Raw genomic sequence first — 18,684 nt, 5'->3', positions numbered from 1 at the left:
CTGAAACACCAACAACAAAACACACAGTTTCAATACAATCAATCGGAAACCCTAGAAACATAAAAATTTGGATAATCAGTGAATCGGAAACCGTGGAAAGGTGAAATTTGATCAGATCGGGAATTTGAAGATCTAGGGTTTGATTTGGATGGAAAGCAAGTTAAGTCGGTGTGAAGACGACGGGATGAATGAGGGTTTGTTTGAGTTTAAATGAGAAACACCGGTTTACGATATTTTATAGTGGGTGAGTGGCTACACGTGTCGTGTTTTTACTTTACTTTCTAATTCTAACTCCAGCCGACGTATCCAAACCGGATTTTTCCAAGTATGTGTGACTTTTAAGATTTGGCGTCGTACCGGTCACCGGAAATGGTTAAATATGATCAAATTGGGAAATGATCGGCTTTACTTTATATAATAAGTTTAAGACTTTAATCAGTTAAGTTAGGTGTGGGTTTACATTTTAATAGTATTATTATTGTGGCATTATATTAGTGGTTTTAAGGGTGGTTAGAAGGATGTAAAGTTCTTTGTTGGGATTATGTAGAATTATTTGGAAAGTTATGAAGATTTTTTCGCAAGGGTCTAGAATGAGAATGAGGTATCTACCGGGTGGTTTTATATGTCGGGTGACAATTATACTTTTTGTGTGACATATGTTATTATAAATGTATGTATAAACTAGTATTGTTATCGGTGCGTTGCGACGGTGTATTTTATGCAAATAACATTAGCATAAAAAAGTTTGATGTAAAACAAATAAATCATAATCTCTAACAAAGTTATAAATAAAATGCATTCATTTGTATTATAAATTTGTATTGAAAATTTCTTTAATGCAAGGACTTGCAAACATATTCGTTAATAATTTACTAAAAGTCCCATTAATTGATCAAAAATTAAGCAACAAAATGTTTCAACAAATGCTAGTAGGTGTGTCCACGCGTTGCGGCGGGGACCCAATGGGAATACAATAGGTATGAGTTTGCTTTGCAGTGCGGAGGCGATGCAACAAAGATTCAATCAGTAACTGTTTAGCACATCGTGGAGGGTCGAGATGGGCATTTGATCGGGCTTGGTTAGACTCTTGGGCCATTTAAATGAATAAATTATTAATATTAATATAATCAAGCTATAACAATACCGGAGGCATGTTTGGAATCCGGTATATCCTATTCAACCGACCAGTACGACCGGTTTTAAAACATACTTATAGTGTAGTGGGTTCATGCAAAACCTTGGTCACAATTTAATAAGATAGGGTCCTTCTAAACGCCTAGGCCACACCTCACCTCATTCACCTAGATGCGTGTTTTGTGCCCTTTTGATAAGAAAGCTATCATCAAAACTTTTCTTACCCAAATGGTTTCTTTAGTTAAAACAATAAAGGCCTTATTTCTAAAAAAACCAGTTAAAAATAATACAATAACGAGAAACATGTATATATAGAAAAAATGCAGTACAATTGTTACATTATCTTCAAACAATAACACAGCTAACCGCTTAATGCTTTGTTTCTTGTTAAGTTTTGTTAATTAAATTGTGTATCACTCCAAGTAAGATCATGAAAACACAAATTATTTAGTTTATATATTGAATAAAGTTAGATTAAATAAACACAAATTACCGTAACACAAACACGGACACAAACATATAATCTAGCATGTATATTTATTATATGAACCTCCACGTCTGATAATTATATTAAAATGAAGGTTTGTAAGCCAAAATTTATGATAAAAATGCTACCTGATCCAAGGCTTTTATGGCTTCATGTCTTGACATCTCAGAAATCTTACTGGTATTGAATGAGTTTTATGCAAACAATTTAATTGTTGAAATTCATGATTTACTTCTTTCCAAAGAGTCGATTTGGTCCATCATGAGACTTAATTAAACAAATCATGTTTAAATATTTATAAAAATGTCTCTATTCATTTGTTTAAAAAAAACTTGTTGATTAACCCTGTTTAAGGTATTATAAAGCAAATTTTGTTGGTTATTGTATGCCAAATTGTCAATATCCTCATGAAACAAATCATGTTCTAAAGATTAATCACTTTAATATTAAAAAAAACAACAAAATAGATTCTCATATATTAAAAGTAGTAAATCGACATTGAAAATTTTTGAATATTTACCTTCACAAAATTAAGTTTTGGAAGACCTAAAGGAAATTATTTTTCATATTTTTGTAATGCAAATGAGTTTTGAGAAACCTTTTCACACTGAAACATGTTCTGATAACATGTTCTGCTGTAAATTGGCCTTTAGTGCGTCACATTAAGTTCAATACTAAGTAGTAGCTCTGCCTGAGAGTAAAAGTAGCGAATGAACATATCCCCCAAACAATACTTCACACACAACTCGTTCTCCTAGCAAAATGAGTGATACGATCCGGTTATTGATGCGAACGAATCATCGCATGAGCCGATTCGAAATGAGCCCGTTGCGGGTCGGCTCATGCGGTGGTTCGTTCGTATCAATAACAATAACGGGAATTGATACGCTTTATTCGAGACAACCATAAATCTCCAAGAAAATAAAATAGAAGAAGAGAGATTTCAATATATAAACGATTCTTATTAATTATAAAAAAACTAAACACGTTATATAGGAAATACTTGTACGTGTTCTAAACAAATGCAAAAGCTAACAATTAGGAAATACTTATCCCTTAATGAAATAGAATATCTTGCACCATGCACCAAGTAATAAGTTACTTCAAATAACGACAAGGTGCACGGGTCTTCAAAATAGGCCCGTTGTGTCACACCCGACCAAAGGCGGCGGAACATGCCGAGGTGTAACGATTGTCCATAAGCACATGATACTAATTAAAGTGACAGTATTTAATAAACTCATTTCATTTCACAACATCGAAAATGTCACATAACAATTATTCATAAAATAACCATAAACAAGATATCACAAAATATGGCAAATTTGATATTGTTCATTTTTACTAATATCCTAAGGTCTTTGATGTCGTTTTCTTCACAATCATAAATCAACCAAGATGCAAACTTGCAACATTTCATAAAATAAAGTTTGTCAACACAAAGGTTGGTGAGCAATTCATAAGTTTAATCATATTAGTATATAATAAAGATAGCCACAAAACTTGCATACAAAACGATAAATAAAAATGGTAATTTGGATAAATAGATATTGCTAAAAACATTAGCGACACCTAGCTATAAGGGGATGCCAAATAGTCTAGGATTTTATAGTTATCGTTAATTGCATTACGTTAACGACACCTTGCTAAAAGGGGATGCCAAATAGTCTAGGATTTTATAGTTCCACCAACCAAAAGCGATAAACACATAGGCATATAAGCATAGAACACCAAATCGAGCAATTATTTAGGTAAAGTATACAACTACGTTTGTGGTTTAAGATTCAAATATAAAGTATTTTGTTGAACAAGTATGAAATGTCACCCCCAAAATAAAAGATGGAAAATGGGGTATGAAGTACTCACCTTCAAGTAGTAAACTTGAAAGATGATAATTTGGAGATTTATCGGAACGACGAGTTTAACGCACAATGCCTAAAAAGAAAAGAAATCTTGAATTTAGAAAGGTTGTCTTGAAGGTCTTTAAACAAAATAAATGTTGAGAAATGTAAATAATTAAAGTTCAAGGCTTAAAATGTAACTATTTAAGAATTTATAATAATAACCCTTTAAAAATGTAAGTTTGCTCGAAACCGGGTTAAAGTATCTAACCTTAATATTTACTCAACCTATGTTAGGTAATAAAGTGGGTAAAATGCAAGAATGCAAATCCCTTTGGAATAAAGATACTAAACGGTTTTTTTTTATCGAGTGTTCGGGTTGTCGGTTCGGGTCTTGATAATTGGTCAAACCCAAAGTCAACTTTCCAAAATATTGAATGTTATGCGATAACTTAATAAAATTTAATAAGACTTAACCAAGTATGTAGTTCCATTGTTTTAGAACTAACAACGCACATTAAGCGAGTGTTCGGTTTTGTCGGTCCAAACTTTGTTATGAGATCAAGTTGGATCCAACATTTCCAAGTACTTAAGAAAATATTTAAAAATCAATTTGTAACTATTTTTAAAAAAATATACAAGTCTTGATGGCTAAAAAAAAAAAAACTTGTGTGTCTTAAGCGAGTAAGAATCAGTTTGGTTCGGTTTCCATCTCACAACAAGTTCATAAATGGTTTCCACATGTCCAAACACTAAAGAACTTGTATAATAATGTACAAATAAAAATACTTTAAGTTTTACAACCAAAAGTTAGCAATAAAGTCTTTAAACAAAAGTTCGGTTTTCGGTTCGGATCGTATTTCGGGTTAAGACCGAGGTAAGATTCTACAAACCCATAACCATAGAATTTGTAAAAATGATTTTAGAAACTTAGATCTAACAATAAGTAGGTTTAAACAATTATTTAACAAAACTAGTAACAAAGTTCGGTTTACGGTTAAACCGAAGCATAGACTCTTAAAAACCCATAACCATGGAACTTGTAAACATGACCAACAAACTAAAATAAGCAAGATTAATATGTATGAACAAGTTATATAGATGTATATATATCAAGGACACGAAGTCCTCCATGAAGCCTTGCCTTATGAGGTCCGAAACCTCAGCGACCGGAATCGGAGAAGTAACTACCAAAGGTAAACAAGGGGTGTATATTATATATATGTTGCACAACCATAAACAAGTATTAATAAGGCTACATAAACTAATTAAGATGAAAGACTAAAACCTTCAAGAACACTTAAGAAGATAACTTTGAATCTTTGATGTTTGAGAAAGTTTTTTTTTTTTGGAGTTGTAGCAAGGGAAAATGAAGAGGAAAGGTGGTGTATATATAGGGTAATGTTGGTGGTCAAATATGGGTGTGAGAGACACAAGAGTTTTCATGCAAAATGGATCAAGACAAAAACACAAAACAACAAAAATAAATAATAAATAAATAAATAAATAAAAATAAAAATAAAAATAAAAATAAGATGTTTTCAAGACCCAACAAGTGTGAAACAATATTGTAACATAAATCCATCATTTTGATTATAACATAAGCTTCGGTTTACAAATCGGGTCGGTTTACATAATAAACAAATACAAAAACGAATACAAACAAGACCCGAAATTGACGAATGTCACACGTTACGGGTCGGCTCATGTTATGATTCGTTCGTCTCAATAGCCAGATCGTATTAGTGAGCCTAAAACAATAGTTGGTTTCATATTTACGCCAAGTGAGTCCGAACTCAAAGTGACTCAACACTGGGAGTGCTTGAGAATGATTTACGCCAAGTGAGTCCGAACTCAAAGTGACTCAACACTAGGAATGCTTGAGAATGAGAACAAGCTTGATCATGTCTTTCCACCGTATGCATGAATTCAAATATAAGAAAAGTATATGGTGTGTGGAGCCTTCACCAGTTCACCTTCAACAAATTTTTCAATAAAATAACCCCTTTTAGCTATTCTACTTTAACACACTTGATATTAAATTTGACCTGAATCGATGCATCTGAGTGCAAAGAACAATAAAAGATATACCTGAAGTAGACCAAAAAAAAGTACATAAAACCAAGGTTGCAAATAAAATTCGTTCTCAACGTCATCTTCTAAATTATCAATTGCACCATGTTCATTTTCATGCTTAAAAAGAGAACTTAATACTGTTATGGAAAAAAAATAACAAATATGCAGAGTAACATACAACGTAGGTCAAAAACAAAGCATAAAATATATTAAACTTATAAAGGTAGGGCATGGTAATTCAAATTCGCTAGTAAAACTATCTATTTTGAGAATCCTTCATTTCATATAAAGATTAATAATTATATAAAATCAAATAGCAACTTTTTGCTTACTTGATTTGCAAACCGAGAATCCTTTGATGATTTTGTCATGGTAGGTTCTTCAAGCTTTTTAAAATGCGTTCATATGAAAATGTTGAAAAAGCCATCATTCACTAAAAACTGCTGAAACTACACAAAATAACATCATGCTCCAGTTAGTCAAAAGTAAGAGTTAAGACCACAATACTAACCAAACATAAAAACATGATTTCATACAATTGCCACATAGGACTCGAGATGAATAATTCCTTGATTTGCAGCTATTCGCACATCCAAAAACCCGATAGTGTAAACGCGCCCTTATTAACTCAAACAAGTTGCTCTCCAGCCTGCATGATTGAAAAAAGAATGATAACAATAATATACAAGAATGCATAAGTTGCAGTAGATACGAAACAATGTAAAGTTGCTAAAATAACTTTTTATATAAGTTGGAATTCCTGATAAAGCCCTCTCAATTCCAGCTTCACTTCTGGAGGCATCTTCAATACTTATAGGAAACACAGGATTAGCCCAGTCTACATTATGAATCTTCCTCAAAAAGTATAACGTCTGACATACCAAATAGAACAATTAGATCAATTTCAAGCTAATATATACAAATATAACAATGAAAACAGAGATTCACATAATTACCAATTGATTTGCTGATTGCCAAAATTGAAGATTTGAAATTGGAGATTGAGCCGCTTCTTTTGGGGATTTTAAAGGAACATGTCGATAGGTATTAGGTCAAGCACAACTGAAATCGTCAGAAATCCAAATCAGTTGAAAAGAAGCAAAACACGAAGAAATACCCGTAACGAAGATCCATGTCCTCAAACCTTAAAACAACGCAAACCCTAGAATTCGTAGATGTGATTGGGAACTGAAGATGAAGTCTTAAAGTAGGATTTAATTGAAACGGGCCTGAGATTCAATAGTGGGTAGATGAAAAGAGTAAAACATTCAATTAAAGAATATCAAATGAAAGGTCATAACACATTCAATGGTTAAAATCAAACTCAAGCAATGAATATGGTAACGACAAAGCAATGAATGGAATTGAAGGTAGCCGGAGCAATGAATGAAGTCACCCAAAACCAAACTACCGTCGGAGCCCAAGCCGGAGCATTCATTCCAACATTAAATTTAACGGTGTCTTGTGGGAGAGAATGTGAGAGATAGGTTGCCTATATGTATTATAATGTAATATAGATATAGATAATATAGATATTGATTAAGGAATTCCTATATCAAAAATTAGCATGTGCATTGTACAGAAATTTAGTCGGTATCGTTTGTTTTCTTAATGTAATAAAGGGAAACAAAAAGTTAAGTTCTGAGTGCAAATGTTTGTTCTAGAGCAATAAATCAATTATATTTTTGGTGTTGTGCAGATACTTTGAGCAGTTATATGTTGATCCTTACTATTATAGAAATGGAATACCAATTGAATGGACGAGTATTGTAGATATTGAACAGACGGGAAAACCAAGTAACGGAAATATTCTGATGTGAGAGTTAACGGAAATCACCACCGACATTAGTACTCCCCATGGAGAAGATGGTTGCAGGGATAAAAATCTTGTGTATGTAAACGAAAGGCCTCTATTTATAGTATTGCTTACACCGAGTTAAAAAGATGCAACGGTTAAGAAACATTGCGACGATTACACAATTGATTATCAAATATATAAAAAAAGTTGGTTATCAAATAATAAATGGATTTGAAGCGGTGCAACTAAGGTCATGGGGTATACTCTAACCCCCAACATAAATTAAGATGACATAACACTTTAAAGATGGATTAAACCATTCCCCACTTGTGTTAAATTTGTTAAAAATTGGTCATGATTATGCTTTTCACGGGTTAAAAGGCAAATAACAATATATTAAATTAACAATTAATAGGGGTGAGATGGAGTTAAAAGGATTAAACCATCTACTTTGAGTGAGATGAAGTGAAAAAGAGAATAATGAGTGATATGATGCTTATGTAGGATTAAGAGGGGTTAAAGTATACCACATGGCCTAATTAAACAATACAACGGCACCGTTACACTATAAAACATTTATTATGCATAATTATAGTTAAAACTTTTTAAATAAATATGTTTTTTTTTTTCGTACGAATGTGGAAAAAAGGGTATGTGTGAGTTCTAAATGTAACAGAGATGATAATTTAAGAAGGAATTAACATACAATTTCTTTTTTATCTTTTTCATGAGAATAAAATATGGATAGTTACTATATGGGCATCATTTTTATATGATAAATATGATGAAAATGTTACTTACAAACAATCATGTGTACAAAATCAATTCTTATCATGTCATAAGCAAAATACCTTATTAGTGAATGAAATATATGATAAACGGCATTACCTATGTGTTTGTAACAAATGTGGGTGATCTGGTTATCGTTGCCAACGATATGGATCCAAATCATATTCATCATCAACCAATGAAGATGAAAGATTGGGGCGAAGATGTTAATTATGCAAATGAAGAGGGCGGTGATACAGAGAAAGCTGAAGGTGGAGTTGCGATTGCACGAAAGATGGGATTTCACGATCACGTAATAACTTAAGTTCTTTAAATGGTTCATTATTGTACCATAGATTGGTATTTAGTGTTTAGTTACAAAAGATTGTAAATTTTCTTTATCATGAGGAAATGGTATTTTTGTTATTTTTAATAACTTAATTTCGTTCTTTCATCTTTTATTATCTACCAAACAATACAAGGTATTATTCATTCGATTTTCACAGAATAACCAAATAGGATAATGGAATATGCTTCATTCTGTTATCAATTATATTCTCTTATTCATTCTATTACCTCCATTATCCGGAATATAAGAAGTAAGAATTTCTCAATATGGTAATTGGTAAGCTATGCCTATAATCATGACACTAGCTGTGCAGTCAATCTCAGTGATATCTCGATTATCGGTCCTCATGTGAAATATCGGTCAGAATATCGGTACCGATAATATCAGCGATATTGACCAATATTGACCGATATTTCACCGATATTCCCGAATCAACATTTTAAGCCTTAATTTTCAACTTTTAGTGTTTAATGTTGGTGTTTCGAGTATTAATCAGTTCCTAATTGTTACAGTTGTTAGTGTTGCAAAAGGTTAATTTGTTAATAGGAGGAGAATATACTGAATTGTTAGTCTTAAAGTGCTATATATATATACATATATATATATATAATCTGCATGATATTAAAATTACCGATATCTTACCGCGATAACCGATATCTCAAATATCGGTCCTCGGCCGATATCCGATATTTTACCGCATTAACTGCTTAGGACACTAAGAGTGAGGATTGCTCAATAATTCAATATGGTAAGTTAGCCTCATCCCTATATTCATGTCACTACGAAATTTTTTTTTTTTTTTGTCCAGAACTCACCTAATCTTGAACCGGTAAGGACTTGAGCTCACAGTATTTCTTGGGACGAGCAAACATCATATATTCATATCAATAGACCATGGGCATTGTTTGGTAATTAGATTGAGTTGGTGTTCTTATAGTAATTTCTAGAAAATAATCTTAACTATAGTATCGTTAGCTTAGAATCACATTACACATCGATTAAAACATTATTAGATACGTTAAGTTGTTATACACATAATAACTATGTGATGCATTCTTGTATCTCTGAAAGATTTTAACTACATTGACCAAATAAAGATTTTTTAATGGAATACTGAGTTATAAGCTTTAGTTTATGATCTATAAACAATCAAAATTATCAATTAAGTTATCTGAAGGATAATCCCAAGTGTGGAACTTGAAAATGGATGGTTCAAAATGACCAAATTATCAAATTAGTGGTGTTGATTATATAAGTTAACCTTACGTGAACTAATCCCCTACAAGTGAATTTCAGCCATTAAAATTGGATTTGAATTTGGACTGCTACCTAATAAAAACATGCATGACCTTTTTTAGTAAAAGATGCGACCTTTATTTTATTTTTTTAAATAGCACGGATTAAACGGGTTGAAATTTTGTGAAAATATCACATGGAGGCTAAACTTGTTTTAGATTATCAAAAGATGTTTATACGATATAAACATTTGAAATCGAGTTGGATTTAACTTTGGTTTTGGAACCACATATATCCAAATCATGCTTATGAAGGTCGAGTATGTAACTTGTACACATCTATAACTATAACTCATATATATATATATATAAAGGATAAAATACAATAATCCTTTATCGTACATTACGTACGCGACACTTCCAACCGTTAGATTTTCAAAACCCAAAATCACAATTACACTCATATGCTCGTCCATCTCCCTCATTCCGTCTCTACCACCAGTCGCCGACATCAGTACACCTCCTTCACCTCCGCTCGCCGGCGCCATCAACACTCTTCGTCACCATCATCGTCGTCAACAACAAACTCATCGGAAAAACGCAAAACTCGTCACATGTTTGTTTAGTTGAATTGAAATTGAAGCCAATTGATCGGTTAATCTTTGAAATCGATTCACTTAATCATCAATTTGAAGCTTCAATCGATCAATTTTGAGTTCTGAATGATGGGTTTTTGACATTGAACGTTTAAAGCTAAAAACGTTTTAGCTGAACGTTTAAAGGTTTAAAGCATATTAACATAACGTATTAGCTTTAAACCTTTAAACGTTCTGTTAATACGTTTTAAACCTTTACACGTTCTAAAGGAATTTCAATGATAAAAGAACGTATAAATGATTTTTAGTTACTTTTTCAACCTAGAATGTATAAATGATTTTTAGTTCTTATTTTTAGTTACGTTTTAAACCTTTTAAGGTTTTTAGAATGTTTTTTTTCATATGATTCTTCCTTATACGTTTTAAACCTTTAAACGTTCTATTAATACATTCTAGGTTTATACATTTTATTTGTGATTCTAGGTCGAAACTCTGCCTTAAATTGTGATTCTTCTTATACGTTTTGATAAAACGTTCTGTTTTATTTGCAGGTAACGAAAATTTTTAGGGTTAGATAATTAACTCAATTAGTTTGATATCGATCTGCAAATTAGTTTAATACTGATTGACGGTTGAATTATATTGATATGGATGGACGTTCAATGAATCAATTGATGAATTAGATCATAGAATTAAATTTAAGTTATTTACAATTATGCCACCGCATGAAATTGAAATCGACGTTCAAAAAGCTCGCGTACCTAATGTACGATAACCGATTATTGTACGTTAACCTTCCCCTATATATATATATATATATATATATATATATATATATATATATATATATATATATATATATATATATTCGAGCCGAGGGTCTCACCGAAAGCAGACTCTCTATTCCTACGAGGTAGAGAAAAGGCTGTCTACATCTTACCCTCCTCAGACCCTACCATAGCTTTGCTATTGGTGGGATATACTGAGTACGATGATGATATATATAGGTGAATTTTAAAGTGTAATCTTCTGTATTGAAATACGACATAAATGATAGAAATGAATCAAATCAAAGCACGCGTTAAATTTTATTGAATTTTGTATCAAGTCATGTGCGTATTTGTGGTACATGGTTAATAATATTTGCACATGGGGTGATGGCGTTAAGAACTAGAAACAAAAACATGTTGGTTAATATGCATGAATCATGGGTCCTCTCAAATCATCAAAATCAAATCACCCCTTTTGCGGGTTACCTGTTCAGCCATATTTTGGATTTGCCGACTTAACGGTACCATCAGCGTTTCAGGTTCGATCAACATTTCAATTTTTACAGTTTGACAGTTTAACAGTTCAAACGATGGTTTGGAGGTTGTAACTAACCATGCGAACCGAACATCATTAGTAACTTTTTAATACAAACTAACGATTTTTAAAATATAAAACGGTTCAAACTAACTTTACAGGTTAGGTTTCTCATTTTCGAAACCATAGTTAAAAAAACATCCATGGGAGACAAGACAACTTATAGCAAAATGAAAACAAGATCATGAAACTCTTAAATTAATTCAGTTTTCTTGACACATTAATTCATTATACATGAACTGCTAAAGAACCACAAATATTAATCAAACTAACCATACATAAAAGTGTTACATTTTTGAGCGGACCTTTGCGATAAGTTCACGTCTGAGAAGTTTCCCTGAAGCGGACTTTGGAACGCTGTTCACAAACGTCACTCGCTTTAATCTTTTAAAAGGTGCAACCTGCAATGCAACGTTTAATTTCCAATCAGAATTCAGAAATGAAATTTGTGCAAAGTAATTATATAGTAATGCGATATTTACCTGCTCAGAAATAAATTTCATGACATCTTCTTCGGTCAGCGAACTGTTTGGAGATTGGACCACAAATGCAATCGGGACCTCGCAAGCTTCAGCATCAGGGTACCTAGTAGAAAGATTAATGCGGTTTTAATGATTATGAACTGGATTTAAACAGTAAAATTTCGGGGAGTGAATTTATGACAGGACACAATATTCCCGGTTTTGAGTTAGATTCAGGTCAAACCTGCGAACCCATTTAGCTAAACGAGTTGGATTCTGGTTGTCTTGGCGAGTTCGCGAGTTGACCCATTTAACCTATTTATTTAAAAGAAAAAAAATATAATGTGTTTTATGTCATAACTTGGTTGAGTATTCTCTGCCAAAGTTTTGAAAATTTAAACAGAAATTGACCTTAACTTTTATAATCTAAACGAATTTGTTTCGTATACGTTCATATTTCTCTGTGGTATTATAGAGTACTGATATGTACATAAAAGAATCAAGTTAAACGGGTCGTATTCATGTCAACCGGCGAATATGCATGTTGTGTTTGGGTTCATGTGTCCAACTCGATTTTTGGGTTCATGTCGTGTTCGGGTTTGTGCAAATAATTGGGTAGCAAGTTTGAAAAAGATTATATTATTATGGCTTACGGGATTACTGCAGCATCCAATATTTCAGAATGTGAAAGCAAAAGTGCTTCAAGCTCTGCTGGTGCAACCTGAAAATTATGAGCATAGAGTAAACATTAAGAACTGTTTTAATCTTTTTTTTTTTTTTTTCATTTTGAAATTCGATAGGTTATTGTTGTGTTAAATCTGATTAAAAAAACTATACTGCTACAACAATAATATCTACATTGAAAGAAAAATGATTTATTTATCTGCATGAACAAAAATAGAATCTTTATCTGCATGAACATAGCATGTTTTACCTGAAAACCTTTGTACTTAATGAGTTCTTTGATTCGATCAACAACAAAAATTTGACCCTCGTCATCAAAATATCCAAGATCCCCGGTATGCACGAAGCCCTGCTTATCTATTGTAAGCTTTGTAGCTTGAGGATTGTTGTAATAACCTGAAAATGGATAAAACATAAAACCTCTTAAATCGTTGTATTCCAAAAATAAGATTATTACTAAAATAATATAATTTCGGTATTCACAAAAATTATCTACAAAAATAGTAAACATTGTGGAAAACAAGTGTTTTGGGTCGGTCCGGCCCTTAATGAACAAAAATGACCCGTTTTGACTTTTTATCCAACCGGCACATTTTGACAACCGACACGTGTTAGTGTTGATAATAAAAGGAGCATACCTTGCATCATGTTGGCTCCTCGGACCCATATTTCACCCATCTGATTAGGAGGAAGAGGCTTACCGCTATCTACACTAACTATTTGGGCCTCAACTCCAGGGATAAGCCTTCCGGCTGAGCCCGAGTGCCGCGGTCCAATTATTGGGCTTTCGACTGAAATGACCCCGGTCGTTTCAGTCATACCATATCCCTGTTATACACACGATTATTATATTTTGTAAGATTAAGAAAGGGGGTAGAAAATATATAACAAAACCATATGAATGTAAACAATTATACTCATTGTAATAAGATCATGAAGACTTGAATGATGTATGGTGTCTTGTTTTCCTCACATATTTTCAAGATTCTAAAAAGCAACAATAATAACAAGATCAAAGCAAAATGATGTTCAAAATGGTGTTCGGTAGTTGAAGAGCTATTGGGCAGTTGGGCCCGTCCATAAGCGGTTGGGCCCAATCACTGCCGTATAAAATGGGACTTAACAACACTAGAAAGGGGTTCCTTCTTTTATCCAAATTACTAGCTAGTGGTGTAAACAAGCCAAACCGCTCATAAGATACTCGAGACCAGCTTGCTAAAAGCTCAAATTCAGCCTAGCTTAGTAGCTTAAATGGGATATAGACTGCTCAAGGCTAAAAATAAGCATGTTTTATAAACAAGCCCGACCTCAAGCTTCACTTATTGAGCTCTAGTATACTTGCAAGCCAAAACAAGCCTATTATTTATATCTTGATTTAATATATCAAACATATATCTAAATAATAATATTTATAAAATAAAATATATTTAATTAATAATTATTATTTTTATACATAAAAATTATAATTAACAACACAAATAAAATTTATTATAAAGGTCTATAAATAAACTAAAAAGTAATAAAAGAGCCGAACCCGAGCTAAAACTACTTACAAACCAGGCTCAAGCTTTAAAATTATAGCTCGAAACAAGTCGAGCTCAAGCGTAGACTTGGCTAGCTTACATAATAACACCAGTACTACTACTTCTACACACACACACATCAATGAAGACATGCAAATTGGAATACCAAATTAATGTTGATCCAAAAGAACATAAAAGTATAAAACAATCACAAAAATAACCAAATAGGCAAGTAGCCATGTGCACATATGCATTTGCAGTAAACAAACAATACCAAGATAGATCTGCATCATTGAATTCATAAATGCATAAACACACCATTTAAAGTTAAAAAATTTCCAACAAACAAAACTGTAAATAAGATCATGAAGTTTACCTGAAGAACCGCAACATGAGGCAGTCTCTTACCACACTCCTCCATCAACTCCTTCCCCAAAGGCGCAGCACCGGACCCGATCTGCCTCAACGACGACAAGTCAAACTTGTTGACCACATCCTGCTTAGTCAAAGCAAGAAACACAGGTGGCACAACCCATAAATGTGTGACTCTATACTTCTCAATATTCTTCAACATCCCACCAAAATCAAACTTCCTCATTGACACAACAGTATTCCCTTCTTGTAACTGCCCATACAAAATAACCCCAAATCCAAATATATGAAACATTGGCAGAAAACACAAGTACACATGATCTTTCTCACCCATTAACCTCTGATCAGAAGTCAACATTTGCGAAACCGCGATAAAATTCATATGACTCAAAACCACACCTTTACTAACACCAGTTGTCCCAGATGAATACAACAAGCATGCAGTATCATCACCTCTAATCGAAACATTAGGCAATTCCGAAACCGACCCAGATTTCAAAATCAAATCTTTATACCCAAAACACCCTTTAATTGAACTCTCTGATCCCAAAAACATAACGGGTAGACCAAAGTTTGCAACTTTATCATACAAATCTTCAACAGTAACAATCAATTTGGGTTTGGAGTCTTTAATTTGCTTAGATATCTCTTGAACAGTGTACTGTGGATTAACGGTGGTGACGATGGCGCCAAGGGCGATAACTGAGTACGCGCAAACCGGGTATTGGATTGAATTGGGTGCGAAGATGAGTACGACGTCGTTTTTGGTGATACCCAATTGGGTGCTTAAGGCGTGTGAGAGTTTAGCGACGGTGGTTTTGAAGTCGGAGAAAGTGAGTGATTCGCCGGAATCGGAGTCGAATAAGGCGGGTTTGTTTGGGTAAGATGAGACGTTGCGGAACAGGAAGGAGACCATTGATGTGGGTTTTGGCGGGATGGTTAACAGTGGCCGGAGTGATCGGAATATTCCGTCACGGCCGTACCCGGATTTCTCCATGGACTGTGGTGGTGGTGTAGAAGATGAGAACTTGGAAGTAATGATTTTTGTTTGAATGGAAGTTATTATTATATTAGGATGAGGGGTGTGGGGCGCTAACCTGGGCGCGAGAGCCCCTCCGCTCGCGCCTCCAGGCGCTAACCCCACACCACCGGGGCGCGAACGGGGCGCGAGCGCGAGCCCCCAGGCAGGCGTGAGTGTGGTCGCGGGAGAAGAGAGAGAAAGAGCCGTTGAGCTCGCCCAAAAGAGCCGTTGGAGCTCCGAATTTTTTTAAAAAAAAACCTTAAAACCTCTGTATAATACCCGAAATTACTCTCATTTCAACCATATCAAAACACAATTTCACCTTACAAACTCTTATATAATATCCCAAACTCCTATATAATACCAAAAAATGTCTGGAAATTGGTACCCAAACCTAGATTCAGATTATATTGACGACGATTTATGGTCGTCACCAGACCAACCGATGTTTTATTCGGGGCCGCAAGAAACATCCGGCTTTCAACCATCCAACATACAACCGTCTCATAACTTTGTTGTTCCAGAGACACAAGAATCACACGGTGATGCTACGGGAGCAAGAAGACGCGTCCACCGGAAAAAACAACTTGTAACGGACGGGCCGGGACCGGCTTCGACTCCGAGGACGAAACGGAAAACCACTCCGTGGTCATCGGATGAGAAGGAAGCCTTGTGTCGGGCTTGGATAGTCATTTCTGAGGATCGGCGTTGCGGTAATTGTTTTAACGTTTTTAAAAATGATTTTTAATAAAAAAGTTAAATAAAAAAATTAACTGGAAATCTAATTTAATTATTCATTTTGCAGCCGACTACCAAAAAAGCAAGGTTTTTTAGACAAAGGTTAGGGAGACGTTCTATACGCTCGTTGGGAGTACAGAGCGAAACGCCGATATGATTTCGGGTCGGTGGTCCGAAATCAGAAAATTTGTCGGCTTGTTTACTAATCTTTTCAACAGGAACGCCGGTCGTATGAGACCAAGTGGCAGTGATGATTTGGCGGTTTACAATTTCACTGTCGAAGAGTGGAGGCAGGAGTGTTTGCGGAGGTATGGGATGGTGAAGACGTGGGACGATTTAAAGTTGTGGGAGAGGTTGAAAAGGTGTTCCAAGTGGGTTGAGCTGGTGGCGCCGGACCTTGATGCGGAAGTAGGGCCGAAACGGACTAAAACTAGTTCGTCTGGAGCGTATAGCACTTCCGCCGGGTCGGATTGCCGCGTTGGATTCGACCTAAACATTGCGGGGGAGGAAACGTCTTCACCGCCGAGGAGGCGGCCATTGGGAAGGGACGCCAAGGGGAAAAACCGGCCGAGGGGGGAGCCGTAAACATCGTCGATCTTGTTGAATCCCTCAATAAATTCAACAAAACCATGGAGGTGGTCTCTAATGACAAAAAGGAAAAAAGTCGAATGAGAGATTTGGACTTCCTTACAAGAGACTTCAGTAACCTAAATCCGGTCGATCAAATGCTGATGGAAAAGCAAAAGGAACGTATCCGAAAGAGGTTGATCGAAGAAGACCAAGCCGAAGAATAACAATAATGTTTTTTTAGTACTTTAATTTTTATTTTATTTTTAGATATTAATGTGTTTTTTTTAATGTGTGTTTTTTTTAATAATTTATGAGTTTTTTTAATAATACGTTTTTTGAATATATTTATAAAAAAATAAAAAAAAACCCGCTGGAGCCCCTGCTGGAGCCCCTCCACACCAGGGCCAGGGGCTCCAACGGGGGCTCCAACACCCCCTTTATCCAGTTTCTCTCTCTGCCATACGTCACAATATTATTGGCTGGAGCCCCCACTCGCGCCCCCATTAGAGCCCCCCACACCCCTCAGCCTTATATGATTATGGCTTTATGAGCGTTGAATAGTATTTATTTACGTCGTATTTTAAGGGGATATAAGATGAAGTACAAACTTTTAGGGACTTTTTTAAATTATTTTGTAAAGATATGAATATATTATGGCTTTAGAGGATACCCGACGGTGACTCTTTAGGTGTTTTGGAGTGAGAGGCAGGAGAAAGTAGCGAAGAGTAAACAGGTACGGGTACTGAATCGATACCAGCGCTGTCATATTAATTTGGTATCGACTTTTTTATGTTTTGTGATCAATATTGTATCGGTACTGGTATTTTCTAAATATTTGCCTTTGTTACCGGTATCAATATTTTAGGAAAATAGAAATCGAGAATTTCGATAGCAGCACCGGTCAATACCAGTTTGATACCGAGCTCATCCCTAGGCGAAAGTGATATGGAAAACATAGAGGGTGAGAAAGTATAATGTCTCTGGTGTGATTTTAACTACAAAATTGAAAAACATTGATGCCAATGTTACGTAGGTATGGGGCTCTCAATAACTTTTCTATAATAAACTCGTAATGGCTTAACTAACAATAAAATTTTTACTTAATATGTAAAGTGCTTAACGCCTTCTCGCTAGTTTTAGAGTCAATGCACTAACATTTGTTATTATTAGTATGTCTTTACCGATTTATGTTGTGCATGTTATTTCGAACTTGTAGTTATAACTTTGTATAAATATATAGATCGAATGATATAGCTTTAGACGTTTAGTCTAATTTGTAACTTTAAACCTTGATAAAATATTTGTTTTGATATAACATTATGGCGTTTGGTGTTGCATGCTTTGGACTAATAGGTTCAAACACTCTCATTGAGCTCTCCAGGAAAGTAAACGGGTATCGCGGTTGATTGGAATTTATACGAATTACTATCATGAGACAAGAAACTCAACTACCGGTGTTGGCACCCTTCCAGTTACTACATGCTCGTCACGTTTTAGAGTTACATAAAGCATTTATATTATAAATATCTTTTGTTTAAAAGATTTATGTTTCTTGCTCTATAATAAACGTTGATTGACAATGACCTTTGTATGTAAAACTTTACGTTTCTTAATTATAAAGAAACATTTCTTTTTGTAAACCTTTATAGATGAAAAGCTTAAATAT

At 34.4% G+C, this 18,684-nt stretch overlaps 1 protein-coding gene across 1 annotated transcript; it reads right to left on the bottom strand.

Moving 5' to 3' along the window:
* Window positions 1-11,928: 11,928 nt before the first annotated feature.
* LOC143537106 (4-coumarate--CoA ligase-like 7) lies at window positions 11,929-15,691 on the bottom strand. The gene is made up of 6 exons (XM_077030945.1): window positions 14,694-15,691; window positions 13,433-13,622; window positions 13,045-13,190; window positions 12,764-12,831; window positions 12,132-12,234; window positions 11,929-12,050 (listed from the first exon to the last, which is right to left on the bottom strand). Exons 1-6 carry the CDS (start codon window positions 15,684-15,686, stop codon window positions 11,937-11,939), a joined length of 1,614 nt encoding a protein of 537 aa, XP_076887060.1. The 5' UTR covers window positions 15,687-15,691; the 3' UTR covers window positions 11,929-11,936.
* Window positions 15,692-18,684: the final 2,993 nt, after the last annotated feature.

The sequence above is a fragment of the Bidens hawaiensis genome, unplaced genomic scaffold (genome assembly GCF_021521415.1).
Source record: "Bidens hawaiensis isolate Kalapana, Puna unplaced genomic scaffold, B.hawaiensis_p1.1 tig00011081_1, whole genome shotgun sequence".
NCBI lineage: Eukaryota > Viridiplantae > Streptophyta > Magnoliopsida > Asterales > Asteraceae > Bidens > Bidens hawaiensis.
This window is presented reverse-complemented; position numbering and strand designations above follow the sequence as displayed.